This window comes from Zingiber officinale, chromosome 4B (assembly GCF_018446385.1).
Source record: "Zingiber officinale cultivar Zhangliang chromosome 4B, Zo_v1.1, whole genome shotgun sequence".
Taxonomy (NCBI): domain Eukaryota; kingdom Viridiplantae; phylum Streptophyta; class Magnoliopsida; order Zingiberales; family Zingiberaceae; genus Zingiber; species Zingiber officinale.
This window is the reverse complement of record NC_055993.1, coordinates 107,460,920-107,475,205: the sequence shown is the minus strand read 5'-3', so window position 1 is coordinate 107,475,205 and position 14,286 is coordinate 107,460,920. Positions and strand designations below refer to the sequence as shown.

General features: G+C 34.8%; 1 protein-coding gene across 2 annotated transcripts; it reads right to left on the bottom strand.

The window, feature by feature from the left end:
* Positions 1-1,760: 1,760 nt before the first annotated feature.
* Positions 1,761-14,038, bottom strand: LOC121975953. 2 transcript variants are annotated; one of them, XM_042527894.1, is made up of 6 exons: positions 13,403-14,038; positions 13,116-13,327; positions 4,293-4,581; positions 4,132-4,217; positions 3,962-4,059; positions 1,761-2,434 (listed from the first exon to the last, which is right to left on the bottom strand). In XM_042527894.1, the coding sequence occupies exons 1-6, from the start codon at positions 13,760-13,762 to the stop codon at positions 2,202-2,204; spliced, it is 1,278 nt and encodes a 425-aa protein (XP_042383828.1). In that variant the 5' UTR covers positions 13,763-14,038; the 3' UTR covers positions 1,761-2,201. The 2 variants fall into 2 exon arrangements, with proteins under 2 accessions (XP_042383828.1, XP_042383829.1); XM_042527895.1 differs by having other exon boundaries at positions 3,968-4,059; positions 13,403-14,033.
* Positions 14,039-14,286: the final 248 nt, after the last annotated feature.

Sequence of the window (14,286 nt, the reverse complement as noted above, 5' to 3'; positions counted from 1 at the left end):
ATCCTAATAATATATATTAGGATTAGAGAAAATTATAACATATATTGAAATGACTTATCATTGAATGAAATATGGAAATGATATTTGGCAAGTTTCTTACAAATTATATAACCAAAAAATGGTAAGAAAATGTTATTTGGACTGTCAAAGTAGCTATTACACGTTATAGTAGTTAGCTGTCAAAGTAGTTGCTACAACATGTAGCACCTAACTGTCCAAATAGTTGTTATACATTGTAGCAGTTAGGGATTTTACGTTGTAACATAAATCCTAATAATATATTATGATTAAAGGGAATTACAACTTAATTGAAATAATTTACTATCGAATCAATTGTGGAAAATTGAAACGAATTAAATTGGTAAGTTTATTGTAAATTATATAATCAAAAAAATTAAATTTTATAAAAAAAATTTATTAACATTGTAAAATTGCACGTTATAAGTTTCAAAAGCTTTTATTGCATCCTGTTTACTTTCAAAGGACTGTGTATAACACCTTTAAAATAATTAACTTATGTAGATTCTTTTACACGTTGTACCAGGCGTTAGGCTTCAGGGTTGTTGCATAAATCCTAATGATATATTAGGATTAGAGGGAATTATAGCTTAAAATGAAATGACTTCAAATGTGGAAAATGATATTTGACACTACTAGTCTAGTTATTGGTCACCCCCCCCCCCCCCCCCAAAAAAAAAAAAAAAAAAAAAAAAACCTAAAAAAGTACATTACATAATACGTAATACATAAATAAATACATATGAAAAATAAAAAATATATATGAAATACATATCTAGCATATTTTTGTTGCTAGGATTTAAGACATATAAATTATATATAATGTAAAAAATAAAGTTCCTTGCAAATTATATAACCAAAAAATGGTAAGAAAATGTTATTTAAAATATCCAAATAGTTGTTACATATTGTAACAGCTAGGGCTTATACGTTGTAAGATAAATCTTAATAAAAAATATTATACACAGAGCTGAAAAATAGACAATAGAGTGGAAAGATCGTAAATCTTAATAAAAAAAGTATTATATAGAGAGCTGAAAAATAAATAGTAGAGTGGAAAGATCATAAATTTTAATAAAAAATATTATACAGAGAGCTAAAAAAATAGACGATTGAGTGAAAAGACTTATGATCGAAAATGGAGAGAGGTGCTAAACAAAACAATATCGACTTTGTTTACATTGATAGTTTGGAGAACTTCCAACTAACTCAAAAATAAATATGCAACTGTAAATTATACTTAACTTGGAACGCTTTTATTTTTACTTTTGCTTACCAACAAGAGCAAGATATGACAAAAAGAGATGGCAAAAGAGCAAAAGTAAGAGAGCAAGAGAGAGGGAAATTTCAATTTAGGAATAAGTCAAATCACACAATGAGCAGAAAGCAAAAAGGAAAAGACAATAAAAGAAATAAATTTTTTTCAAAAAAAATCGAATATAAGTGTGTCGCTCACGAAGCAATAGTCAGCGCATATATATATATATATATATATATATATATATATATATATATATATATATATATATTTTATTGAACAATTCATTTTATCTATCTTAATTGAAAAGTAAAAAAAATGTAATCTCATTGTAGAATTCTTCAGTAAGAATACCATTACCATGCCCTCTTACAAAAAAACTGTGCATGCAAAAACAGAAAGTTCTTCCTATATATATATATATATATTTCATTGAACAATTCATTTTATCTATCTTAATTGAAAAGTAAAAAAAAATGTAATCTCATTGTAGAATTCTTCAGTAAGAATACCATTACCATGCCCTCTTACAAAAAAACTGTGCATACAAAAACAGAAAGTTCTTCCTCCAGTCGATATAATTCTACATGTTCATAGTCCACTCCTTCGCACTCCCTCAAAAACTACCAACCAAAGCAGCCTGCACAACATGCCCGGGAGGCTTAAAACTGATCAGGACATTTACAAAAAAAAAAAAAAATGCCCTCCGAAAAACTGTGCATACAAAAAGAAGGTTCTTCCTCAAGTCACCAGGACTTCTACATGTTCATCCTCCTTCACACCGCCGGATCTCCTCTCTTTTCTTTTGTTATAAATAAAGAGCCTCTATTCTCGTCTCTCTTTGTTTTAGTCTTTTCCCCTCCTGAGTTCTGATGCAACTTATCGCTTATTGTGCAGTTCAGGGAAAACACAACGTCATCAAGTTCTATCTCCAGGTGGCACCACGTGAAGCGAAGAAAGAGTAGTCTGGGTGATCAACATTCAGACGTCGCACCCATTTTTCTGCTTCTTGCACTAGGGAATTCACCAATTGGAACTCTCTCCCACCGTTGGGAGTCCAAATAGATCCTCTGAACTTGTAGGAAGCAAGCCCAAAAGTGGGAAGGGAGACCACAGCAACACCATTCACCCCTTGTGGCACAGAAGCCGTAGGACATTCTGCATTGCAATGAAGGAAGAGCAATGCGCCTGTTATATGGTACTTCTGAATGCTTGCAACTGACAATTTAAAAATCTCACAAGAACAATGTGGCAAACATGTTGTATATTTATATATAGTTGACAGATCTTCCATATTGAGCCATCAACTGACATTTTTAATATTCTAAATTCAATATAAAATGTGTGAATTTCATTAGTAAAAGTACAAGTTTTCCATGGACAGTTAAAGCGAAAAGGATGTAAATCTCAAGTAAACTAGGAAAGTAGCAAAAAAACTGTCAAATAATGTTGTATGACATTGAGAGCAAGGCATGAATGATACGCAAGGGGTTGTTTACAAAATATATCACAGATTTTATGATCAAATCTACTATGTAGTTTCAAATATAACAAATTTATTGTATATTGTATAAAATCGTAACAAAGTACTATCAAGATTCTGTTAACTGGTGATGTTTCCACATGCCAATTCATCCAGCAGATGATTGTACAATGTGGATGATTTAGCATGCAAATATTTCATTAGTTAACAGATAAGTAGTGGAGATTTACTAGTTCTAAAAGGCCGTGATAGGTTTATTAAAAAGACAGCTTGATCCAATTATATAAAAGCATCCACATCAATTTCCCTATCACTATATCTAAAATTTAAGGTAAATAGCTCACTATAATAAATTTAGACAATCACTTTTCACTACACCTTAAAATTTCCATTATCTTCAATTTTTTATTATTTTCTTCTCTTTCTTCTATTTTTTTATTATTATATTTATAGAATGAGTGGAAGGAAAGAGAACGAGTGAAAGAAAAAGATTGAAAAAAAATATTATTATATATTTAGGATAGAGTTTTCATTCTCTAAATTTAAAGAATCACTATTCATCAAATCTATATTTAGAGAATAGATAGAGTAGCTGATGCAAAAGGTTTTTTAGCTACCCTATCCAAAATTTAGGGTAAAATCTTTGAATAAGGTAGCTGATATAGATGCTCTAATAATAAAGGTATATAAAAATAAAGAATCAATGAAATTTTCTTCATATAAAAAAGAAAAAGACCGATCAATTCATTACAAAAAAGAAAATTTCTATACAGTCTATTTATGGCCAAATCAAAAAGAAAAATTAAAAAAGAGAAAATTAAAATTATTAAATATTAAATTAAAATAAATTATAAAAAAATAAAAAAATAAATAAAAATATTGATGCATAAAATAAATACAAAAATAGATAAGAAGAAATTCGTCCACCTCCCGTAGATTTAACTCCTTCCCCTATAAATAAACTTGCAGTTGACAAAGAAGGCAGATTTAAGAGAATTCACAACTTTGATAGTATTTCCATGGCCAGCTTATCAACAACTAATAAACAAGTATTAGTATGACTGTTAGCAGTGGTGAAGAAAATTGAAAAAGCAAAAAAACTATGAAAATTTGCAGTGTTAATAACAATTGATGGCTTAAGTTTATTGTACAATAAATGGGCAACAATGATATACAAGAACGTGAACACTAAAAAACAATACCTTTACCTTTCATCGGAGGCGAAAGAGAATGAAATGTCAGAAAGCAGGCATCCAGATCCTTCAGTGTAGGGCCTGTAGGGATTCTGTATATAGGGTACCTAAACAAATTCAGGTTAGAGAGAATCCAATAATTCAAACAATAATTGAATTTCAAATAATTCAAATCTCACCATGCAACTGAAATCCAGCTAGATGGAAGTAGATCACAACTTCTAAGAGATTTTAATGCAGGAAAATGACCGGCAAGATCTGAGATCTGTAGGAACATACTGAAATTAAATATCAAAAGGAAAATAAACTAATTTTGTAAAGGTAAGAAAAGCATGCATACCTTATCAAATAAAGGTTCACGAACAAATGGTGGGTCCTGTTCAAGATATTCAAACAGCAAATCAGGCTGTGAATGCCCACAATCCCCATCATCACTTGAAGATCCCTCTTGTTGGTTCCAATATTTCTCTCTCCAACAAAGACAATCCATCCCTAAGGGCAAGGTTTCATCAACATGCTCTGAACCGCATGCTTTTGAGTAGCTGAGCCTCTTTTCATGTTCATGGTCACTACTTAAATCACTACTTGAATCCCGGTAACTATCACCATCACTCTCATCACCAGGTCTCCTATTAGATTGACAAGTATGCCAATTCATAGAAGTCTTAGACAAAAATTCACTGAAAACTACACATGTTGAAAGAAAGGTGTTTGTATTAATGATATCTTAACAGATTCTTAGGAAGGCAACATGGGCTAAGATATAGATTATTAGCTTTAAGCTAGAAACTTGGAGTGGAGCAGTCCAAAATTTCCATACTATGTTTTCATTGCTCCACAGGCAAAGGATTTAATCAAATCGAATTATTGATAGTAAGGAGATTTTTTTTTACACACAATGTTTTATTGAATTCTTTATGTGGAAATGGCATGCAATAATTTTATTCAAAAAGTAAATGGAAATGTATCTATTATATTGCACATAAATATAAAAGATAAATCCATGATTAAATACATTTCATAGCTAAATTCCACAAATGGAGGCCAATCAAACATATGCCTACAACTCTGCAAATGATTAAATACACTTCATAGCTAAATTCAACAAATGGAGGCCAATCAAACATATGCTTACAACTCCCCAAAAAACAGCACATGTTTCCTCCCGTTACATAAGGTAGTGCCCAAAACACAGTCACATCACTAAGCAATTCACATACTCTAAGAGTATGACAAACAGACTAGCAATTCCATGTATCTTAGAAGCAACTCAAAGAAGGAACTAGATTTAAGGGACTGAACTCAGGTTCTACTCCAAGTTATTGTGGACATCAATTGTTTTACAATCAGTAATATCCACTTTTTTAATAACCTATTAGTACGTGAAAGTAACAAACAATTCAAGCGAAAGTAACAAACAATTCAAGTTACTATAGATGCTTTAAATTTTGACGTGTAGCAATAATTCTTATTAGTAAGTTTACTAAATTGCATATATAGCAAACAAACTATAGTTTCCATGTCTTAGATCCAGTTTCCAATGTGAGCACTACTCAATGTCTTAACTAGGATCAATTCTCACCAGCCTGATAATTCAAGTTACAGTGCGTGGCATTCATTATGATAGTTCAATCCAATCAATTTTAGATCTTAAGAATTTGAATGAAGCTTTATAATAAAATTATTATTGTTTGTAGATCAGATATTATGGGGTGAAGCTGAAGAGATGTGTTGGTCGTTTCAGACATTTCCCCACTGAACAGTTCCATACATACTCTTAGCAAGGAATAAGATGAGGAACGAACCAAATTTAATCTAAGGAATCTAATAAATATTTCATCAATGGATGTCAAGGCTGATCGTCTTCCTTCCTTAGCTTGCTCAGGACTTATCCGGCCAAGGTTCTACTCATTCCCTACATAGTTATTGTGCACACCAGAAAAGGACACGGGAAGTTTGACTTGCTTTTAAAAAAGATTAAAGCAGAGTCTTCTAAGACCTAGCTAAGGATTTACTTCGTCATAAGGAAAGCTGATCTTATTTCTTGATGAAATATGTATAACATTTATAACATTACAACTCAAAAGGAAATTAGAGAGCAATTAAGCAAGGAAATTAAAACACACTCACAAATTGCAGAACTAACTTACACACTCTAAGCTTGCACACATTTCTCTTGCTGGTGTTCAATATCTTCTGAGCTATGAGAGAAGTTGTATTTATAGATGAAGATGAGAGTTCGCTTCGGTATGAAGGAGGTGGGGTGGAAAAATAAGGTATTCACTCAGGATGGGTGGCGAATAAAGTAAGTGGAAGAATGCAATGTCCACTAAGGAAAATAAGTTAGTGGGGAAAAGGTAACCACTATGTGATGGTAATGAAGAAGCTTTTCTTCAACTGCCAGTGGAGTGTTGTTCATAGTCATGACTTATGTATTTGCTATGTTATGACGTCAGGGCTTGTGTCATAGTTATGACTCCATCATATTGTCTAGATTCTGATTTCCAACTAAATCTAAGGACGGGGCTCGGGAGATGGTAGTTCTGGCCAGAGTATGCTATAGTATCTAGCTAAGCTTGTCGATTCATTGTTCATTCTTTTTTCGAGAAGTCAAATGGAAAAAATTTAGTACACATGTCTCGGGGCTAGTAGATTTTCTCCGTATATATTCCTCTAGAGAGGAGATAATTGAATAAAATCGTCATATTTGTCCCATAGTCAATTACTATCTTAGACTGTTTCAGTTGGTGTTCACTAAGTGCCACCCAATCAAGATCCGAATCAGAAGGTGGGGAGCTGAAGACCATTCATTTCATGGATAATGTCTAGCTAGTTCAATCTTCAAATCTATACATTCGAGCTTTCAAAAGTACAAATAGCTCAAAAGTACAAATTACGAAAGTTTCTTCTTTGAGGGTTTTAGGGCCTAGGCTATAATATTATCCAATTTCTTTGGAATTTTGATCGAATCTAAGTCATGTATCTAGACTTTGTGTAGAAACTCATAATCCATAAGTGTAAATGGGGGAGATTAGTTTTCCTTAAAATTGTGCAGAACATATTGCTCATAATCAACATTTACCTTTCAGAACAAATAGAGACATTGACCGTCATAGTTCATTGATTTGGCACAAGACATGCAGAGCTTCTAGCATTTCAATTTGTAATTGAATTCAGCTTCATACACAATTGGCATGCCTTCTAGAGGACTTGTATGAAGTATTTTAAGTATCTCAGATAAAGTCTAGAAAGGTCTGAAATGTTAATTTTCAACCATGCTGCAAATGTATGTCAAAATGTCTTCTAGAATAGTAGTGGGAAATCCCAAAAATATATTTTCTGAAGCTACTACTTCTTAAGTAATAGCAGCTTTTGCTTTAAGTTGTCGTTTATGAAGTTTTGCCAAAGTTAAGTAATTAGGCTGATAAGTAAAGCCATGTCTAATTTTTCAGGCTGAGAACTTGTTGTTTACAAGTCTTTGTAGGCTGGATTTGGTCATCCATCTTAAGTAATGTAATGACGAAATTAGAGCATACTTTTGCCCTAATATAAGTAAGGCATCATCTAAAGAGTAGAATCCTTTGTAAGAAGATTTCTCACATTCTTGAATGGTTGTTTTGACTTCTCCCATTCAGCATATACTCCTGTTTGAATACCAAAAAAGACTGCATAGCAAGAAAACGTCTTGCTTTTCAGTTTTTGGATTATAGTCAAGAAGCAGTTGGACAAAGCATTAATTATAACAATCTTGTAGTTCAAACTTCTCAGTATGGTAGGGATATTCTAAATGCTGTCAAGTAGACAATTTTGTACAATGTCAAGTTTTTCTCTTGCGAGCATGATTGCTTCTCTTGACAACCCGAGGGCAAGTCCTCCAAAAGTTCTGACAATTGTGCATGAAGTTAAATGTCAAGTAGATAATTTTGTACAATGTTAAGTTTCTCTCTTGAGGGCATTGATTGCTACTCTTGAGCCAATTCTCGAGACAAGCAGAGTGGAAGCAATGACTAAACAGTCTCACCAATAGCACCAAGGTCGCCACGAAATCATCCATGCAAACGACGAAGGAGTTTTCTCAACAGTCATCGTTGACCTCCTCGAAGACACCTCTTTTGAGCAACAGCACCATCGAGGTTGATGCCGGTTTGTTTTCGACTATGTCGTCCTCCTCCTCATGACCCCGACCAAACCCTAAACCCCAAAGTCGCATTAGAAGATTTTTAGGACTGACGACAACGGTACTGGCATCGGGAGACGCTGGACCAAGGAGTTGCATGCCAACGACACCTAATAAAGAGATAAACAATCGCTCCATCGAAAAAACAAATAAAAAGAAGAATGATAGCTTCCTATTTATAAATAAATAGCTGCTTAATATTAAGGACATCTCATGCCATCCCACAAACCTTTGTCGACTGTATATCACATCATTCCCAAAAATTGAAATCTAGCTTGCCCGCGTGTATAGTCTGATCCTCCAAATATTCATTCAGCCTACTCATGTCATGTGTTATACCAAAACTAAAACCTAGCTTGTCCTCGTGTAGCCAGATCCCCCAGGTCATGTGCAGGCAGAAGGGATCTTTGGCGAATGAAGCTATACACAAGCGCAAGTCAAGTTTCAATTTTGACATGACACATGACATGATTAGGCAAAATGAATCTTTAGCGGATCAAGCTACACATACAAACAAGTCAAGTTTCAATATTTAGGAATGATGTGATATGCAACCTACCAAAGGCTTATAAGACGACAATAAGGTGTCCTTAATATTAAACATCTATTTATTTATAAATAGAAAGCTATCATTCTTCTTTTTATTTATTATTTCTTATTACAATGAAGCAATTGTTCATCTCTTCATAGGATGTCGCTAAAATGTAGATCCTCGATCCCACATCGCCCAACACAAGTACTATTGTCAGTCCTAAAAATGTTCTGTCACGACCTGGAGTAACGATTTGGCAGGGGCATGAAAAGGAAGAGTTGGAGTTGTTGGAGGTCGACATAGTTGATAACGAACCAACATCTCCCATGGTGATGCTGTTGATAAAAAGAGTTGTCTTCGAGGAGGTCAATGACGACTGCAAAGAAACCTCCTGCGTTATTTGCATGGACAATTTTGTGCAACCTCGGTGCTATTGGTGATGTCATGCAGTCATTGCTTCCACTCTGCCTGCCTTGAGAATTGGCTCAAGAGAAGCAATCAATGCCCTTAATAGAAAAACTTGACATTGTACAAAATTGTCTACTTGACAAAATTTGAAACATCCCTACAATACTAACAAGTTCCAACTACAAGATTACTATCTAACTACTTCTTGACTACAATGAAGAAACAAAAAAACAAGAAGTTTTCTTACTATGCAATCTTTTCTAGTACCCAAGAAGTAGTAGTATATGCGGAATGGAAAGAAGTCAAAACTGTCATTCAAGAATGTGGCAAACCCTCTTACAAGGGATTCTACTCTTTAGATGATGCATTTACTCCTATTAGGGCAAAAGTAGTTCTAATTTCTTCATTGCATTACTTAAGACAGATGGAAAAATCCAACCCACAAATACTTATAAGCAACAAGTTCCTACCCCGAAAAACTAGACACACCCACTTCAAGCTTTACTATCACCCGAATTACTTAGCTTTGGCAAAACTTCATAAACAACAACTTAAAGCAAAAGTTGAAATTACTTTATAAGCTTTAGAAAATATACTTTTGAGATTTCCCATTAGTATTTTGGAAGACATTTCGACATACATTCACAGATTGATTGAAAATTCAATACTTCAAACCTTTTTAGACTTATGCGAGATACTTAAAATACTTCATACACGTCCTCCAAAAGTTATGACAATTGTGTATGAAGCTCAATTCAATAACAAATTGAAATGTTAGAAGTTCTACAAGTCTTGTGCCAACTCAATGAACTATGATTGTCAATGTTAGCTACTCTACTCTTTCCACAAGGCAAATATTGATTATGAACAATATGTTCCGCACAATTTCATGGGAAAACTAATCACCCATTTAACTTATGGATTATGGGCTTTTACATAAACTTTGAATACATGACTTAGATTTGGTCAAAAACTTTCTAAAGAAATTAGATAATATAATAACTCAGGCCCTTGAAGAAAAAATTTATAATCTCTACTTTCAAGAGCTCCCTACCAGAATGTATAAACTTGAAGATCAAACCAGCTAGACATTCGATAAAAATAGATATCGATGAAATGAATGGTTTTCAACTAGACATCAAAGAGTATTTCCTTTTGATCTGGATCTTGAATGGGCAACCCATGGTGAACCAACAGACAAATTGAAACATTGGCGTGCGTCAATCTAAAGTAGTAATTGGCTATGGAACAAATACAACGATCCTCCAAATATCTCCACACCAGAGAAACATATACGAAAAAAATCTACGAGTTCCAAGACATGAATACTAGATTTTTTGGTTTGACTTCACTGCTCAACAAAAGACACTCTACCAACACTATAGGAAAAAGAATGAACAATGAATCGACAATAAACTCGCCAACTTAGCTAGATCTGCTACAACATACTTAGACACTCAAGCCAGAACTACCACCTCATGAGCCTCATCCTTAGCTTCAGTCGAAGATCAGAATCTAGACAGCATGATTGAGCCATAACTATGACACATCCACATCATAACATATCAAATACGCAAGTCATGACTACGAACAACACTTCACCAACAGAAGAAGAAAAGTTTCTTCATTTCCACCGCATAGTGGATACTTTTTCCCCAGTAACTCTTTTTTCCTTCCTTCCACTTACTTTATTCCCCACTCATCTGGCGTGAACACCTCATCTTTCCACCACACTTCCTTCGTACCAAAGCAAGCTCTCATCTTCATCTATAAATACATCTCCTCTCGTAGTTTAATTTCCATATGTAATTTACATATTATAATTTCCTTGCATAATTGCCTCCAATCTAATTTCCTTTTAAGTTATAATGCTATAAATGTTCTACATATTTCATAAAGAAATAAGATCAACTTGCCTTATGACGAACTAAATCCTCAACTAGATCTTAGAAGGCTATGCCTTAATATCCTAAACCCGCATATGACTTAGCCAGATAAGTCATATGCGGGTTAAGGAAGGAAGACAATCAACCTCAAACCCTAAAAATAGTCGGGGCAGCGGTACAATTGTAAGGTCCTTTACGGGTTTGGCTATGAACAATGTAACGTCTCTTTGGACCAGTTCCTCCAAAAAAATCACCAATAAAAACCCCACAAAAAATCTAAATCTCCAAAAATCACAAAAAAAAAAACTAAAAAAACCTGATATCAGAGCCCTAAGAACCTTATGACCATAGAAATGCATGACTTCTAGCTTAAAAGACTTTTAGGACTTTCAAAAATTAGATTATTTAGACTTAGTCATACAAGTTCCAGCTAAAAAAATTATCACAACATATCAACACAAACACAGCTGTTATGTCAAATATAGAAATCATCATCATTGTCTACAATGAATGCAATCCGCACTTAAACACCATCACAGACTTAATAATTAGTCTAGAAACATCTTTAGAATCACAACAAAGATAGACTAATTACATATTAGAGAAAGTATCTAATACTTTACTCCAACAAACTTAGATTATAAGCGACTTGAAACGAAATATAGATTTTCTAACAGAATCTCAAGATTCTTTAAATAGATGCTTTAGCCAACTGAATCAACTTAGTATTCCTACTAAGAAACAAATCTTAAATCTTTCTAAACTTATAGAAGAAAACAAGCATAAAAATTTTGAACTTCAGTCTAAAACAATTTTACTGCAGATTAAAGAATTAATTACAACAAACAAAACTCAGATAATAGAAGAACTTAAGATCTTACACACTACCGTTGAGGAGATCAATTACAAATGAACAAACTTGACTTTGAGAATACTTATTATGAAGAACCCTTGGACCTTTCTAAACGATTTTCAAAGACTAAAGAAAACGGATATTGTAACCTTGAAGTGACTGAAAACAGAGATCAGATCCTAATCCAACAAACGGATATTGTACTAGCATCATTACATCATAGACTTACACTATTAGAAAACAAGCTACTTCAAGTTGAAACACAAATTCAAAAGACAACATAGGCAACTAAGTGGAAAGAAAGTATAGACAACTTAACTAAGGACTTAAGCAAGTTATCTACATGAAAGATAATTACTAGAAGACAGCCTAACACTTATTCCTTCCATTCTCCTCATTCAGAATGAGTTAAACCAGACTCTCAACATCAAATGGGACTTTTACAAGCCCGTCCCGAACATTGGATGGAAGAAGAACTGAACTTCTTGGCTAGATAATATTATAACATGAAGAAGAAATAGTATTTCTAATCATAGATTAGAAGAACTAGTGAACGAAGAAAGGGATCTTACTATATTCTCAAATGAACAACTAAACACACTAAATCCTAGAAGACAGTACAACGAAGGAAGATTTTCTTTCATTACTTCACTTTTTCACCATCACAGAACACAACTTCTTCACCTTATTGATGGAGGAGAATAACGATTAAATCTTATGACTGAAAAGTCAGCAAGATTACTCCTCACCCGAAGACATAGTTGTATTCATTTAGGACTAATCATATTTGGCCTTAGAGGCTTGACTAGAAAGAGCATAGGAGGCATAGGAGGCAAGGTGTTGCAGGCTGAAAAGTACAGGTTCTATCATGCATCAACTCATACTGATTGTTGGTATGATATATGGTACGATCTGATCTACAAGTCACCCACGGAACAGAATCCTTACCAAACTAATATTGTAATCTTTATATTTAGAACGGCAAGAACTAAAAGGGCCAAATAGATGTTTCATTACGAGTTATTTGCGCTCAAGATCACAGAATAACAACTGAAATACTATAATTAAGCTATTTACTTGAAAAGTACAGGTTCTATTATGCATCAACTCATACTGATTGTTGGTATGATATATGGTACAATCTGATCTACAAGTCACCCACGGAACAGAATCCTTACCAAACTAATATTGTAATCTTTATATTTCGAACGGAAAGAACTAAAAGGGACAAATAGATGTTTCGTTACGAGTTATTTGCACTCAAGATCACAGAATAACCACTGAAATACTATAATTAAGCTACTTACCTGAAATCAGTCGACGACTTGTTCAATGCACTATATAACTGGATGCCTGACAAGAAGGGTACGTAATACTGGATCACGCTGGTCCTGCTGTTGAGAACAAGAGGAACACCAGCACCATAGGCGCTCCACTCCGCAAACGACTCCCAGAGGTCCGCAAGAACGAAATAAGGCCTGGACTCCCCACCCGAGGGCATACATCCTCCCATCTTCATCTGCAAACCAAACAAACGCCTATTAGACTCCATGAGGAGAGGCGAGAAACAACAAAAGAAGGAGACTTTCTAAACCTTGGAAGGGTACTGAGCGGGGGCAACTGGAGTCGTTGACTTTAAAAACCGTTCCAAGTTGCAAGGACGATCGGCAGAAGGACTAATACACGAAACATTCATTGTCACGATTTTCTTAGGCACATCTTCCTCTCCTGATCGTTTCTCCGGCTCGGGAACGCTGGATTTCGTCACTTCAGCCTTGTCCATGGGAACAGATTGAAAGAAGGGCGAAAATCCAGAGGAAGTGCCGGTATATCTCTGAGAACTCTGTTGGTATTGTCGGTGGTGATGGCCATGACGGTTTCTCCTGGCCGTGGAGGCATCGTAGAATCGATGCTCCTCATTCCGGTGACCCACCTGCAAGCTTGTTCCCGACATTCTAACAAAAGCCAAGAACTGCAAGAAGAAACCCCAATTACCGCCCAAGAGCCCTCGACTCCGAGATCAGAGGCGAGAAACGCAGGCACTCCGGATCCAATCAACTACGAAGATCCCGAATCAAAGACCAAGCCGATCGAAACAGAAGACGCCGACAAGTAGACAAGTGTACAACGATGCAACTAGAAGAGAAATCGCCGCTGAAAAGGACTCGAGTGATGAAGAAGGGAAGGACAACGGAATGGAGGAAGAAGAAGGGAGCAGCAAAAGGAGCCACGAAATCAGGGATGCTTCTCCGTTGGCAGTTACTCGCAAAAATACACAATCTTTTATTAGTCATGTTAGTGGGATCTGATGTTCTAGACCAATAGAAAAGCGGGTATTATTCCGACGCAATGAACGAACGGATCGCTGCGTAAATCTCTGCCAGATTAGGGGATTGTGATAAGTTCGACGCGTATGCCGCGTATTAAAAGAATCCAATAGCCTTTTACTAGTTGTGATCAGATCGGAACACGCTCGGA